General features: G+C 44.7%; 1 protein-coding gene across 1 annotated transcript in view; it reads right to left on the bottom strand.

Moving 5' to 3' along the window:
- Nucleotides 1–2,710: 2,710 nt before the first annotated feature.
- The window catches only part of LOC144737821 (uncharacterized), a 28,443-nt gene continuing 14,527 nt past the window's right edge, over nucleotides 2,711–16,626 (bottom strand). Inside the window, exon 3 of the mRNA XM_078620695.1 lies at nucleotides 2,711–2,866. Coding sequence (XP_078476821.1) covers nucleotides 2,711–2,866 — 156 coding nt within the window. The remainder of the gene's footprint in view (nucleotides 2,867–16,626) is intronic.

The following is a 16,626-nucleotide window of genomic DNA, read 5'->3' as shown; positions in this document are numbered from 1 at the left end:
CCGGGCTAAGGGACCCGTGGGTGGCAGAGCCCGGAGTGTGCAGGCTGCGATAGAAGGGAGGCTGTCACTCCCGTAGGCTATCGGGTGGAAGGGGTCGTACCCCTTCGTGTTTCAGTCGTGTGTAGAGCCGATTTCGAAAGAGTTATAATAAACGTGTTGCCTCAACCAGACGTCCCCGTGTGGTTAGTTAAGGACACAACACTTATATAAAAGAGTATAGCCAGTGGGTTTTCAAAGTACCTTCGTTTTACAGAGCCCACCGCATTGAAACAATGCTCAGCTGAGCGAGCCCCGGGAGGGGGGGGGGGGGGCTCACCTCATCTTTGTCACGTGCCGTAGCTCACGTGACATCTGCCGCGTCAATGTCTGGATGTTTTCGCCTGAGGACGATCGCTCGTGTTGCGATCGAAACGTCGTGATTTATTTATTATTATTGTATTTGTTCTACCTACGTGACTTTACTGAAAGAACCAAAGAGGATGAAAGACGTCTTGTCTGCTGATCTTGTTCATATCCGTGTACATCGATATCCCACATTGCTTACACGTTCACACCACACACAATGAAATAAATAGAAACTAGAACGACTTCTGGGGATGGGCAATTATCAAGGAAACTCTTTCAATGGAGCGAGTTCAGTTAGTTCGATTCAACATCTCTCTGCCCGTCTGTGTCTCTGTTCGCCTCTGTGTGTTTCTCTCTGCATGTGTCTATGTCGTCTCTGTATCTCTGTCTCTGTGTTCCTCTTGTCTGTGTCTGTCCACCTGTCTTGTCTGTGTGTGTCTGTCTATCAGCGTCTGTCCAACCGGAGTCAACGACTGTCAGTAGCAGCAGGCTCCCGTTCAACTCCCACGGCTACACGCCACTCAAACTTGCTCCCAACACACAAAGACAAACATCCCCCGTGTAGACTGGACAGAATGTCAGGGCAAGTGCTGTTAGCGAGCACCTAACACAAACACAAAGATCCCCCGTATAGCCTGCACAGAATGTTGGGGCAAGTGCTGTTAGTGAGCACCTAAGACAAAGACCCCCCATATAGCCTGGACAGACTGTAGGGGCAAGTGCTGTTAGCGAGCACCTAACACAAACAGAAAGATCCCCCATATAGCCTTAACAGTTTCATTTCATTTTCATGTATTTGGTATAGCCCTGTGAGCCATTCGGCTCTTGAATCGGGTGCAACCGCAACAAATAAAAAATAAAAACATGAACTAGAAAACATCTCAAAGTGACTATGCGCCAACAGAAAAATCCATGGAAAAACTGCAAAGTCTTCCAGAAAAAAGCACCGTACACCAACGCTGTGCAAAAATCCCAGTGGGATGCCAGTCAAACAACAACAACAACCACAAGACAACTTAGATTAAAGCCATCATTCTAACTCCGTACTACAACAAACATGGCTAAACCAAAAATATTTTAGAAATCACCAAAATAAAGCCATAAGCAATGTAACAGTGATCATAGGAACTGTGACCGAAATTTCACAATGAACGACAAAAAACATGTTCCACCAAATTTCTATTTAAAGCTTTCGTGACTGCAGGGATTCATCTTCTTGGTTCTTTCGGAAAAGTCACGTAGAATGGAAATAATAAAAGAATAAAAATGAAAATAATAAAATAATTCTCACGACGTTTCGGCCACAACGCAAGCAGCTGTCCTCAGGCGAAGAACAGGTCTGTCAGAAAGACAGCGTCTGAATGAACACCACCAGGCTTGGCAGCGTATATTCAAGCTGGGTTGGAGGGGGAAGAGCGCCTTGACAAAGGAATTTGCATATCAAGAGGGATTTAGCATATTCATGGTAAATGCAGGTATGTGATTAGTACTACTTATGCCCGTGCATTATGCAGGATTAGCAACACCAAACGAAGGGGATATGGGAAATGCAGGTATGTGATTAGTACTACTTATGCCCGTGCATTATGCAGGATTATCAGCATCAAAGGGAGGAGATATGGGAAATGCAGGTATGTGATTAGTACTACTTATGCCCGTGCTTTTTGCAGGACCAGCAGCATCAAAGGGAGGGGATGGGGGTAGCATGATGCTGCTGGTCCTGCATAATGCACGGACATAATATGACTTTGAAACCCCCCGCCCACCTCCTACGCATTTACCATATATATGCTAAAATCCTCTTGATATGCAAATTTTTGTGTCAAGGCGCTCTTCTTCCAACCTCCCCCCCTCCAACCCAGCTTAAATATACGCTCCAAGCTTGGTGGTGTTTCGTTCTTCACCTGAGGACGGCTGCTTGCGTTGTGGCTGAATTTTAATTATGTTTTATTTTTATTATTTTATTACTTCCCTTCTACGTGACTTTACCGAAAGAACCAAGAAGATAAATCCCTGCAGTCACGAAAGCTTTAAATCGAAATTTAATGCGATTCTTGCCCTGTACCCCCCACAGTTCACATATCCGACCCCTGGTTCGATTTAACAGATAATTTACATACATATGTATAGAGTGCGATGTAATACTTCTAATGAGATTAAAATATCGTACCTCCGTTTATGGTGGTATAAATTATTAAACCAGTTGATAGTTTATAGACGTTTAATGTTCAGTGTTATTGTTTATAGTGTTATCAGTTTACGTGTTTTTAAGTACAGGTGATCCCCGGTATACTTCGGTATTCTGGACCTGAACTTTGCAAAACAATTCCTAACGAAGACATTTCCCCACCAGAGCGCAAGCAGCTTATGAAAAGAACACGGGCCGGCGGGAGCACGTGCTTCCATGGTTGGTCAGGGAGAGGGCATGGTTGTATTGCCCACAGGTGCCATCGGGTATGTCCGCCCATGGCCGGTTCCGGTCGAAGTCATCGAGGTGGGTGATGTAAAGACAGTGCGTCAACTAAGGGACAAGTGGTGACAACAGGATAGAGAGATTTCGAGAAGGGAAGGCGGGACCAAGTGTGGACGGAGGTTCATGCTGAGAATAAGAGAGGGGGAGAAACGAGGTTCGGGGCTGTGTTGGCCGGGATTCGGGTCGAGGCTGGTTGCCGTCTCGTCGTCATCGTTGCTATATTTTGACGCCTGTGTCCTAAGCCGCGTTGAAGGCTAAATAAAATAACCCTCTGTAGTCTGAGTCATTACAATTTTAAGGATTCATAATTGCACTGGCTTATATTGGGGTTGTTCGATTATTTATATATTTATACTGAATATTGCTATTTGATGCCATTGAGATGGAGCATTCATCCAGCAGTGGACAGCTTAATCCTAATACCACCAAAGTGTTATTCAAATAATTGTAATCCCATCCTGATCCTGCACCTTCATGTTTCACATTTCCCACCATTGGTTTGCACGTCCATATTACATACAGACATGTTACATACTGACGAGCAAAGTGTGATTCCTAGAGGACCACGGTGTGAAGCTAAGAATTCGAATGAGATTCGATTATCACACTTCAATGTACGGTGTTCTAATCCGTAACACTAGTTTATGATGTTATTTTATAGCGTTATAATGTATCGCTCATAGCTTATATTGTTAGATTTCACAACATTATAGTTTACTATAACACTAGTTTGTAGTGTTATTTTAAAGCTTTACAATGTGTAGCCCATAGTTTAAAGGTTATGTTGTTAGAGTTTATAATGTTAAAGTATACAATGTGAGTTTACAATTTGAGAGTTTGTGGACGTACCCTGTTCTCGTGGGACCCCACACGGATTTGGAAATAATTGTTATTATCATGTCCGAACTGGAATGAGCGACTAAAGTTTAACGTAGTTTAATCATAGCGGTGTGTAGGTTAATGTCATCGGGGCTTAGTGAATACTACTCATGAATGAACTCATTCTTCTTTTGGATAGAAATTTGAAATAGTGTTGGTAGAACAAGTCGCCTGCCTTTTCTAGACGAATTGTTATCTTCAATTGCGTCCGTAAATATATTGCTAAAATACACAGCATAGGGTAGGCTGCCTTGTTGGGGAGATGTAGTTTGGCTAAGTTGATGTGGCCGGGTGATGACACGGATTCTGAAACAATGGAGTTAAACACTCGCTGCTTGGCCCCGTCGACAGCAGCGAAGGCTGTCATATACCGCCCCATTTACGAGTTCGCTGTATAATGTGTATAGTTGAAGGTGCTAGGTGTTGTCTTCTTCTAACAGCTACTAACGTGCGTGTGTTGTCTGTTTTTAGTATTTGTCCATTGATGTTGTTCTTTTTATTGTGGCGTTTTTTTTGTTGAGTTCAGTCACTTGAGTGTTGCAGTTTGTTTAAGAATTCGTCAGGTGAGCGTGGTGTTTTGCTTGTGTGAATTTATCTTTTTCACAATATGTGAATGTTATAATAATTGTAACGATTCATAATCTCCTGAGTTTATAATGTGTTTGTGCGTGTATTTATATAAATATATTCCGTCTTTTGTTATTCGATGACATCTAGCAGTGAAAACCGTGATTGTAATATGACCATGTTGTAATTGTAATAATTTTTATCCTTGCACGTACACTATACATACATATTAGAGATTCTTATACGACCACACTGTGAATCTAATGCTTCTAATGATATTATAATACCTTACCTCCGTTTATATGGTTATAATTTTAAACACTAGTTTATAATCGTTTAATGTTTAGTGTTATCGTTTATAGTATTACAGTTTACATGTTATAGATTACAGTTTATCCCCGACATACTTCGGGATTAGGGACTGGTACGTTGATGAACGATTAACTACGGGGACCTTTCCCCTCAAGGAACGCGTGTTAATCGGGTAGACAGCCAAGATGCTGCCGGTTAAGGGCACACTTGTGTGACGGAGATCCTCCACCTGACATTATCTTCACATGTTTTTGCTAGGAACATTATAAAATCAAGACCGGACAAACATTCGTAAAAATACGTTTTTAATTCATCTGCAATCATTTTTACGTCAAAACTCGAAGGGAATATTTATTATGTCCAGAACAATGCAAACCATTTCCGTTCCAGGAATACCAAAGCGTTAAGGAAATCATGGGGAATGATACTTTATTAGTTCACCACATTTGTTCACTGTGCGTCTATGTTGAAGTCAAGGCCATATATCCAAAGAACGCGTCATCAATGTACATCCTGACATCGGCTATCTAAAGTCGATTAATACCAATAAAAAAGCAATATACTTGAAAAAACGTTTAAAATGTTGAGTAAAGATCTAACTACGGACGCATTCCAACTTAAGCTCAACAGGAACACTTAACGACTACAATTGAACCCTCCCACAACCAGTGCTCATCACACCACTTCGGCAAGTAATCCGATAATATTACAAACCACCACTGTGCACGTCATTAAACTCTCAAAAACCTGTTAAACTAAAATGGTCAAAATTACACACAAAAGTACGCGATAGGGCTTAAAGGTATAACCACATGACATAATATTTCTTCAGGTCACCCCTAGCTCTCGGGTTGACTCTCGAGCCACTCCATTACATCCAGCCATCTCTCGGGATCCAACTGCATGGGATCGAAGGTAGAATTATTTTCAGGACTCATTGCAGCACCTTGAATTTCAGCTTTTGATTTCAGTTTCCTATCATTGTGGACCTAGAGCTTAACATGTGAGAGTCTACAATATCAGAGTTGATCAAACGCGACGATCAAGGGCATCAATCGGGTGAGTTTGATCGGAGGCTTTAATCAAAGGCGTCATCCCATCACGGAACACCACTTCCCTGCCTATATCACAGCAACAGAAGCAACAACAGCAGCAACAACAACAGCAGCAACATCACATTTCGAGGGCAACGCAGCTACTTCCGATTCTGCCGCCCAGATGTTTGTAGTCGGGACCTGCTCTCGCAGGACCCTGTGGGGCCGTTGGCCCCCGGGGTCTCTCCCGCCATCATCCCCTATTCCGTTTATGTTACCCCACCTCCCTAATACCCGCTAGGGTTTCGCCGGCCTTCGAACGCGACGCTCCTACCCATACGGCTTCATGCAGCGCTCCCACGCTGCAAGCATACGTGCGCACGGCATCATCAATCAAACGCCATACTCCCCCTCTTTACGCCGCTACGTACAGCTCTCGCACGCTGCGAGCGTGCGCTCGTCTACAGCCCTGTACGGCACTCGCCTCCACGTCGAATAACCACGTTACCAATGCGCACCCGTATCCGACACGTAGCGAATGTACGCGCACTCCCGCACACAGCTCCCCGCGGCACCCACTCACCACGGAGCACTCACGTTGTGATCGCACACCTGTATCATATACGTAGTGAACACACGCGCACCCACACGCGCACCGCTCTGCGCAGCGCTCCCCCGAGGCGAGCCGCAGCACTACAGAACCACTGCGTACACACGCTTCCCCACGCGCTCAGCTCCGCGCAGCGCTCACTCACGTGGCGAGCCACTGTGCACCCGCGCCCCCACACGCTCACGCTGCACGACAAGATCACGCGAGACCACGCTTCGCTATTAATGATTTATTATCTGCTACCTGGTAATTTGATGTTAAATCAGTGAGTCGACGAGGCTGGCCTACGCTGATACCTCTATACCTAGTCCCGATTTATCTGCTATGATTCTAATTCACCTACTCACTGTTAAGTGTCCACGGCGGTCCACCTGATCCTTGTGCTAACAGCGTACCTCGGTGCGTCGCACGGACGTCCGGGTCGCGGGCTGGAGCTGCGTCCGGTCGCCTGGCGCTGGAGTAAGAGAGCGATTTCCCCTTTGCGCTCCCCATTTATCCTGATTCCCGGATTCTGGCCCCTACCCCCTTCCCACGCACCGTGCGCCTTCGCTATGCTAATTAATCCTTTGTCCGCGCGGCGTAAACTCCAAACAATGGCACGCGCCCCCCTCGCCCGGGCCAGGCAGCTCCGCGGTGCCTTTGTTCCGCTAATCAATGAGCGACCTGCACGGCGCAAATTCCAATCAATCCTTTTCTCACGCACCGTGCGCCTTCGCTATTATTGCAGTTCAGATGCGCTGCGCGTTTTCTAATGATGCTCCTCCATCACAATGCTTATTCCCTCTGCCTGCCCCGTCGATACTCGCGTGTGTGGGGGGGGGGGAAATGCGCCTCAACCGCGGTGGCCGAATGCCCCACGCCGCGACCACACCATATTAAGGCCGGCCGCAGCGCCGCGGTGCCACGTAGCACGGGGGAGGTCATCCAATTCCCTGATCGCCGGAAACCGTGAGAGTTAACCCCGATAAGGGTTTCTCGGATAAAAACCGGTCGATCAGGTGACCTTCCATTCCAGCTCTATGGGGGGAAATGCGTGCGGGTGTGTGCTTATGTGGGGGGGGGGTGATGGGGGCAGTGCGGTGGGGGAAGCCGGGCGGCTCCCTGGCTCGGCAGAGCGGCCCCGTCGCTGTGGCACCACAAGAACAAGACACCTGCCATGTCTACGAATTCTTATCATAAACAGTGTACTTAACTATATAGCTAAAATAACGTCAACACGCCTTATAACTCCCCCCCCTAGGATCCAATCCTTTATCTTTCAGGATATTTGCATTCGATTGTTAATTTTGGAAGGTACAATCCGCATGTCTATTAACATATCGAAGGGCAATGTGCCCTTTGTGCTTCATGCGTGAATATGTAAGTGCATCTCATTGTGTAATTGTGCGCTTAATTTGAATAAATGGAATTAGCGCTGAAAAAACACGTTCCCCATGCCCTCCATTGTCCTCGATATAAAGTGAATGCAGCCCCGTGGCGTTGCCAAAAATCGGGAGTGAGCACGTACAGACGCGTAGTGACCACACTTGCAACACAATCACTCTAACATCAGTAACCAAAATCCGATCTGGTACGTGGTCTCCGCTTGGTTTGGTTTGTATCCGTCATCACTCCGGAGACAAACAGCGAGGCATGGTTTGGCCAGCCACCACCTCGTTTGCCAAAACGACTTTAATAGCTGCTCTCAAACAACACTATCACCAATGGTGGTTTACAGGCTAAGCTGTTAAGCGGACAATCAGTCGTTTTGGGCAAGGCGTATGGGATAATACACACCTCTGTTATCCCATGAACACAATACACAGCATCGGGAAGGCTGCCTTGTTGGGGAGATGTAGTTTGGGTAAGGTGCTTTGACTGGAGTTAGGCGATGTGACTGGGTGATCACACGGATTCCGAAACACAGCGGAGACGATACAGTCCACTGCACTCCATCTCCCCACATGGACCTCGACATTCTCAGTTAAAAAAAAATGAACATGTATTTTAAAAATACGTTTTTGAAATCTTGTGTATTGTTTATATGTAAAATGTGTGATTGTTATATTCTTTGCATGTGTGTATGCTGTATATAGCTAATCTATTACATTGATACGACACATTCATTCAACAGTGGACAGTGTGATTCTAATACGACTATCGGGATTCGAATAATTGTAATTCGATTCTTATCCTGCACATCCTACCCCTGGTTCGCATATTCACTTACCATACGTACGACCACAGTGTGAGAGATTAGCATGATGTTAATGTAAGAAATAAGCATGTAACCGTAAAAAATGAGGAGAGCGGCCTCCTCGACGAGGGAGTGCAACCCAACGGGTGCAATCCAAAGGGCATGAGAGCATTATATATAATATTAAATGTTTGAGTTCAACATGTGAGAGTTTACAATGTCAGAGTTGATCAAATGCGACGATCAAAGGCGTCAATCGGGTGCGATTGATCAAAGTCTTTAATCAAAGGCGTCATTCCATCACGGACCACCACCTCGCTGCGTATATAACTTCAGAAGAAGCAACAACAGCAGCAATAACAGCAGCAACATCACATTTCGATGGGGACGCTGCTACTTCTGATTCTGCTGCTTCTGCTGCCGGCTATTTTGTAGCCGGGCACTGCTCTCGCGGGACCGCACACGTCTTTGGAAATGATTGCGATGATCATGTCTGAACTGAGAATTAAGTGACTAAATATTACTTTGTTTAACCATAACTCTATGTAGGTTAATGTCATCATGGCTCAGCGAATACTACTTATGAATGAACTCACACTGTTTGATGACAGAAATTGTAATCATTTTGGCTGCCCGTGTAGGACAAGTCACCTTCCTTGTCTAGACGCATTCTAAACACAACACTGTACTTAAATATATTGCTAAAATAACGTCTACACCCGATTCAACATGCAGCTCCAACTCGGCCATGAGCAACCCACAGCACGCGCAGAGGGAGGAGACCACGAGGGAGACGGCCTCAATTTGAAGAGAAAGTTGACAAACTCACGGATGCCATCACCCAGCTGCTGCAACGCCTGTCGGATGAGACGCTGCGTCCCGCGGCACCAACCAGGCGAGTAAAGAAAGAGCTGAGCCCGAATCGGAGGCCGCCACCCGAACATCAGCAGCAGTCGATAGCGTGATTCTAATAGGACCACGTTGTTATTATAATAATTGTAATGCGATCAAAACCGCGCACCTTCCAGGTTGCATTTACGACTCCCGATGTGCATCTACATATAACATACTTTCTAGCTCAGTGTAATTCTAATACCACCATAGTGTTATTCTAATCATTTTAATCCGATCCTTCTCCTGCAACCCCCAGTTCGCATATTCGACCGCCGGTTCGCATGTCCAACGGACATACATATTACATACATACGACCATAGTATGAATGTAATATGCATACATATGTGCAGTGTGATTCGAATACGATCACATTGTGATTATAATACTTCGAATGATATTCTAATATTGATTTGAAGCTTTCGTGACTGCAGGAATTAATTCTCGTTGGTTCTTTCGATAAAGTCACGTAGGTAGAAATAAAATAAATCACGTTTCGGACGAAACACAAGCGCCCGTCTTCAGGTGACAATCGCGATATCCGCGATGTCTGCTGCGAGCAGCACGATGTCTGCTGCAGACATCGTTTCCGGCGCTTGTGTTGCGTCCGAAACGTCGTTATTTATTTTGTTTTATTTATACCTACGCGAGTATAGATATTCTAATACTGTCCCTCCGTTTACGGTCTTATAAATTATATAAAAAAAAACTAATTTATATTTGTTTATTCTTTGGTTCTTTTCGGTTAAGAACCAAAGAATAATTCCGGCAGTCACGAAAGCTCCTAAATTAAGATTATATTTGTTTAATGTTTAATGCTATCTTTAAAGCGTTACAGTTTACATGTTTTAGAGTACAAGTGATCTCCAGTATACTTCGGAATTAGGGAACGGAACGTTGCTAAACTATTTATAACGGGGACCTTTCCCATCTAGGAACACATGTTGATGGTGGAGACAGCCAAGACGTTGCCGGTTAAGGTCAGACTTGTGTTGCTGCAGTTGCTGCTGCTGCAGTTGCTGCTGCTGCAGTTGCTGCTGCTGCAGTTGCTGCTGCTGCAGTTGCTGCTGCTGCAGTTGCTGTTGCTGCTGCAGTTGCTGTTGCTGCTGCAGTTGCTGTTGCTGCTGCAGTTGCTGTTGCTGCTGCAGTTGCTGTTGCTGCTGCAGTTGCTGTTGCTTCTGCAGTTGCTGTTGCAGTTGCTGCTGCAGTTGCTGTTGCTGCTGCAGTTGCTGTTGCTGCTGCAGTTGCTGTTGCTGCTGCAGTTGCTGCTGCTGCAGTTGCTGCTGCTGCAGTTGCTGCTGCTGCAGTTGCTGCTGCTGCTGTGTGGTAATTGAATTTAATAGCTATTTACAGTATATACACACATTTAAAGAGTATAACAATCACACATTATAACATATATACAATACACATGATTTAAAAAACGTATTTAAACATTTCTATTTATTATTATTTTTTACTGAGAATATCGTTGTGGAGCGCAGTGGATCGTATCATCTAAGCTGCTTTAACGAATCCGCGTGATAACCCAGTCACATCGCCCAACTCCAGTGACAGCACCTTACCCAAACTACATCTCCCCAACAAGGCAGCCTTACCGATGCTGTGTATTATGTTTATGGGATAACAGAGGTGTGTATTTTCCCATAGGCCTTGCCCAAAAAGACTGATTGTCCGCTTAATATCCTCGCCCATAAACCACTATTGGTGACAGTGTTGTTTGAGAGCAGCTATTAAAGTCGCTTTGGCAAACGAGGTGGTGGCTGGCCAAACCATGCTTCGCTGTTTGTCTCCAGAGTTATGACGGATACCAACCAGACCAAGCGGAGACCATGTACCAGATCGGATTTTGGTTACTGATGTTAGAGTGATTGTATTGCAAGTGTGGTCACTACGCGTCTGTACGTGTTCACTCCCGAAGCTCGGCGATTTTTGGCAACGCCACGGGGCTGCATTCACTTTAAATCGAGGACAATGGAGGGCATGGGGAACGTGTTTTTCCAGCGCTAATCCGATTTAGTCAAAATAAGCGCACATTTACCCACTGAGATGCACTTACATATTCATGCATGAAGCACAATGGGCACATTACCCTTCGGTATGTTAATAGACATGCGGATTGCATCTTCCAAAATTAAAAATCGAATGCAAATATCCTGAAAGACAAAGGATTAGATCTTAGGGGGGGAGTTATATATTTAAAATAATCGCACAAACCCAACATAAGCCCCTGCAATTATGAATTGTTACAATTGTAATGACTCGTTTGATAAAAGTATTTGATCAAAGTTTGTTATCCCATCACGGAACACCACTGGAACTGAAGCATTTTAAGCAGCAACAACAGCAGTAGCAGCAACTGCAGCAGCAGCAACAACAGAAGCAGCAGCAACAGCAACAACAGCAACATCAATAGCAAGAACATCAGCAGCAACAACAGCAGCAGCTACAGCAACAACTGCAGCAGCAACAGCTGCAGCAGCAGCAACAGCTGCAGCAACAGCTGCAGCAGCAACTGCAGCAGCAACTGCAGCAACAACTGCAGCAACAACTGCAGCAGCAGCAACACCTTCATCCATGCGACGAAAACAAGAGCAGTGCAGGTGATTCCCGGTATACTTCGGTATTCTGGACCTGAACGTTGCGAAACGATTCATAACGAGGACCTTTCCCCACCAGAGCGCAAGCCGCTAATGAAAAGAACTCGGGCCGTCGGGAGCACGTGCTTCCATGGGCGGTGGGGGACAGGGCATGGTTGTATTGCCCACAGGTGCCACCGGGTATGTCCCCCAAGTTGCTCCGCCCATGGCGGGGACAGGTAGAGGTCATAGAGGTGGGTGGTGTAAAGACAGTGCGTCAACTAAGGGACAAGTGGTGACAACAAGATAGAGAGAGTTCGAGAAGGGAAGGCGAGACCAAGTGTGGGCGGAGGTTCACGCCGAGAATGAGAGAGGGGGAGGAACGAGGTTTGGGGCTGTGTTGGCTGGTTGCTGTCTCGTCGTCGTCGTTGCTATATCGTGACGCCTGGGGTCTGAAACCGCGTTAAAGGCTAAATAAAAGAACCCTCTGCAGTCTGAGTCCGGAGTCATTACAATTGTAACGATTCATTATTTCACGGACTAATATTGGGTTTGTGCGATTATTTTACATATTCATACTGAATATTGCTATTTGATGCCATTGAGATGGAACATTCATCCAGCAGTGGACAGCTTGATCCTAATACCACCAAAGTGTTATTCAAATAATGTTAATCCCATCCTGATCCTGCACCTTCATGTTTCACATATCCCACCATTGGTTGGCACGTCCATATTACATACATGTTACATAGATACATGTTACATACATACATGTTACATGCTCACGAGCATCGTGTGATTCACAGAGGACGACGGAATGATTCTAATAATTCGATTGAGAATCAAATATAACACTTCATTGTACGGTTTGCTAATCTATAACACTAGTTAATAATGTTATTTCATAGCGTTGTAATGTATTGCTCATAGGTTATATTGTTAGAGTTTACAAATTTTAAGTTTACCATAACACTGGTTTACAGTATTTTGCATATTCTTCAAATGTATATGTTAATGTTTAATGTATATTGTTGGAATTCATAATGTTAAAGTTCACAGTGTGATAGTTTACAATGTAACAGTATATCAAAGGCGTCGCTCGATGGCTTCGATCTGGTAGATTGCATCAGAGTTTGTCATCAAAGGCGTTATCCCATCACGGGACACCAACATGCTGCCTATATAACAGTAACAGAAGCAACTCCAGCAGCTTCGAAACCGTTCGATGGCAAAGCAGCGACTTCTGCTTCTGCTCCAACTGCTGCTCGGCTGTTTGCACGCCGGCTCTGCTCTCGTGGGACCCCACACGTTCATGGAAATAATTGAGATGATCCTATCTGAGTTGAGATTTGAGCGACTAAAGTTTACTTTGTTTAAACATAACTTAGTGTAGGTTAGTGCCATCGGTGTTTAGCGAATACTACCGAAGAATTAGCTCACACTCATTTATGACAAAATTTGTCATAATTTTGGTTGATTTAAGGAGATCAAGACACAGGCCATGTCGACGAATTCTTATCACATACATCTACTTAACTATATAGCTAAAATAACGTCAACACTCGAATAAACTTGCAGGTCTTAGCCCTCTCATATCGTTGCTTCGCAGATGCTCGAGATTGAGTGTCCTGCTGTGTTCCGAATTGTTTACTGCGATAACATTTGTAACAAGATGCTGCCGGTTAAGGGCACACTTGTGTGACGGAGATCTTCCACCTGAAATTCTCTTAACATGTTTTTGCTATGAACATCGTAAAATAAATAAGGGACAAACATTTGTTAAAAATACGTTTTTATTCATCTTGCAATCATTTTACGTCAAAACTCGAACCGAATGTTTATTATGTCAGTACAGTGCAAACCATATCCGTTCCAGGAATACCAAAGCGTTAAAGTATCATTCCCCATGATTTCCTGATTAGTTCACCACGTTTGTTCACTGTGCGTCTATGTTGAAGTCAAGGCCATATATTCAACAAACGCGTCAATGTACATCCTGGAATCAGATAACTAAAGTCGATTAATACCAATCAAAAAAAGCTATATACCTGAAAAAAACGTTTAAAATGTTGAGTAAAGATGTACCTACAGACGCATTCCAACTTTAGCTCAACAGGAACACCTAACGACTAAAATGCAACCCTCTCACAACCAGTGCACATCACACCACTTCGGCAATTAATCCGATAACATTACAAACTACCACTGTGCACGTCACGAAACTGTAAAACTAAAATGGTCAAAATTACACACAAAAGTACTCGATACGGCTTAATAGGTATAACCACATGACATAATGTTTTCAGTCACCCCGAGCTCTCTGGTTGACTCTCGAGCCACTCCATTACATCCAGCCATCTCTCGGGATCCAACTGCATGGGATCGAAGGTGGAAACTTTTTCAGGACTCATTGCAGCACCTTGAATTTCAGCTTTTGATTTCAGTTTCCTATCATTGTGGACCTTCTGATGCCTGTTAAGAGATGACGAGTGTGAAAATGTCTCCCCACACACAGGGCACAGGAATGGCTTCTCACCCGTGTGTGTTCTCTGATGAGTTTGAAGAGTTGATGCCCGTGCAAATGCCTCCCCACACACAGAGCATAGGCATGGCTTCTCGCCCGTGTGTGTTCTCTGATGACTCTGAAGATGTGATGACTGTGCAAATGCCTTCCCACACACAGGGCACAGGAATGGCTTCTCTCCCGTGTGTGTTCTCTGATGGTCTTGAAGAGTTGACGAGTGTGCAAATGCCTTCCCACACACAGAGCACAAGAATGGCTTCTCGCCCGTGTGTGTTCTCTGATGAATCTGAAGATGTGATGACTGAGCAAATGTCTTCCCACACACAGGGCACAGGAATGGCTTCTCGCCCGTGTGTGTTTTCTGATGAGTTTGAAGAGTTGACGAGTGTGCAAATGCCTTCCCACACACAGGGCAGAGCAATGGCTTCTCGCCCGTGTGTGTTCTCTGGTGTCTCTTAAGATGTGATGACCGTGAAAAGGACTTCTCACACACAGAGCAATTGAATGGCTTCTTGCCCCCGTGTGCGTGGGGCTGTGTAGAGCCTCTCTGCTCCATGTGAGCGTAGTAACAGCAGCGGTGTTAAAAGTACGCTATCGGCCGCAAGGATGTTTAACGTTGAGTTTTGGATTTTGTTAACTGCTAAAACAAGAACGACACTCGCGTCTAACCGAGAGGAAAAAAAATCCCGCTAATTTAACTACGAAAACGTTTAAGAGTTCATCCGCGAAAATAGACACTTACTTGGAGATTCACGGTATATCGATGTCTGGAACCCGTCCGAAGATGTCGCCACGAACTCTCCCGACACAAAGTCGCCTAACTGTCGACACAGCAATTGTGCTCGCCAGGCTGCGTTGTCTCGCGGTTGAAGGGCGATCAGCAGAGCGACGAGTCGAGCGTCCAACCTCATCAAGTTCCCTCTCGAAATGGCATTGAGCTCTGCTTCTGAGCCGCCTTATAACTCCCCCCCTAGGATCCAATCCTTTGTCTTTCAGGATATTTGCATTCGATTGTTAATTTTGGAAGGTACAATCCGCATGTCTATTAACATACCGAAGGGTAATGTGCCCTTTGTGCTTCATGCATGAATATGTAAGTGCATCTCAGTGTGTAATTATGCGCTTATTTTGAATAAATGGAAAAACACGTTCCCCATGCCCTCCATTGTCCTCGATTTAAAGTGAATGCAGCCCAGTGGCGTTGCCAAAAATCGCCGAGCTTCGGAAGTGAGCACGTACAGACGCGTAGTGACCACACTTGCAACACAATCACTCTAACATCAGTAACCAAAATCCGATCTGGTACGTGGTCTCCGCTTGGTCTGGTTTGTATCCGTCATAACTCCGGAGACAAACAGCGAGGCATGGTTTGGCCAGCCACCACCTCGTTTGCCAAAACGACTTTAATAGCTGCTCTCAAACAACACTATCACCAATGGTGGTTTACAGGCTAGGCTGTTAAGCGGACAATCAGTCGTTTTGGGCAAGGCGCATGGGAAAATACACACCTCTGTTATCCCACAAACACAATACACAGCATCGGTAAGGCTGCCTTGTTGGGGAGATGTAGCTTGGGTAAGGTGCTGTCACTCGAGTTAGGCGATGTGACTGGGTTATCACACGGATTCCGAAAAGCAGCTTAGACGATACGATCCACTGCGCTCCATCTCCCCACATGAACGACGACATTCTGAGTTTTAAAAAAGTGGAATATATATTTGTAAATACGTTTTTTAAATAATGTTTATTGTATTTATGTTACAATGTGTGATTGTTATACTCTTTATTTGTGTATACTGTATATACTTATATGGCTATTCGATTCCATTGATACGACACATTCATCCAACAGTGGAAAGTATGATTCTAATACGACGAGTGGGATTCGAATAATTGTAATTCGATTCTAATCCTGCATATCCTACCCCCGGTTGGCATATAAACATACAATACGTACAACCACAGTGTGATTCTAATTAGCTCAGTGCGATTCAAATTATTAGTATGCGATTATAATCCCATACCTCCAAATATGTGGTTCTGCACTATAACAGTTAATCGTATTTTAAAGCGTAACAATGGATAGGTTGTAGTTCATAGGTTATAATATTATATTTCACTATGTTAGAGTTTAACATGTGAGAGTTTACAATGTCAGAGTTGATCAAATGCGACGATCAAGAGCGTCAATCTTGATCGGCGCAGAAGCAAATACAGCAGCAGCAACATCAC

The sequence above is a fragment of the Lampetra planeri genome, chromosome 74 (assembly GCF_965212315.1).
Source record: "Lampetra planeri chromosome 74, kcLamPlan1.2.h2, whole genome shotgun sequence".
In the NCBI taxonomy this organism is placed as follows: Eukaryota; Metazoa; Chordata; class Hyperoartia; order Petromyzontiformes; family Petromyzontidae; genus Lampetra; species Lampetra planeri.
This window is presented reverse-complemented; position numbering and strand designations above follow the sequence as displayed.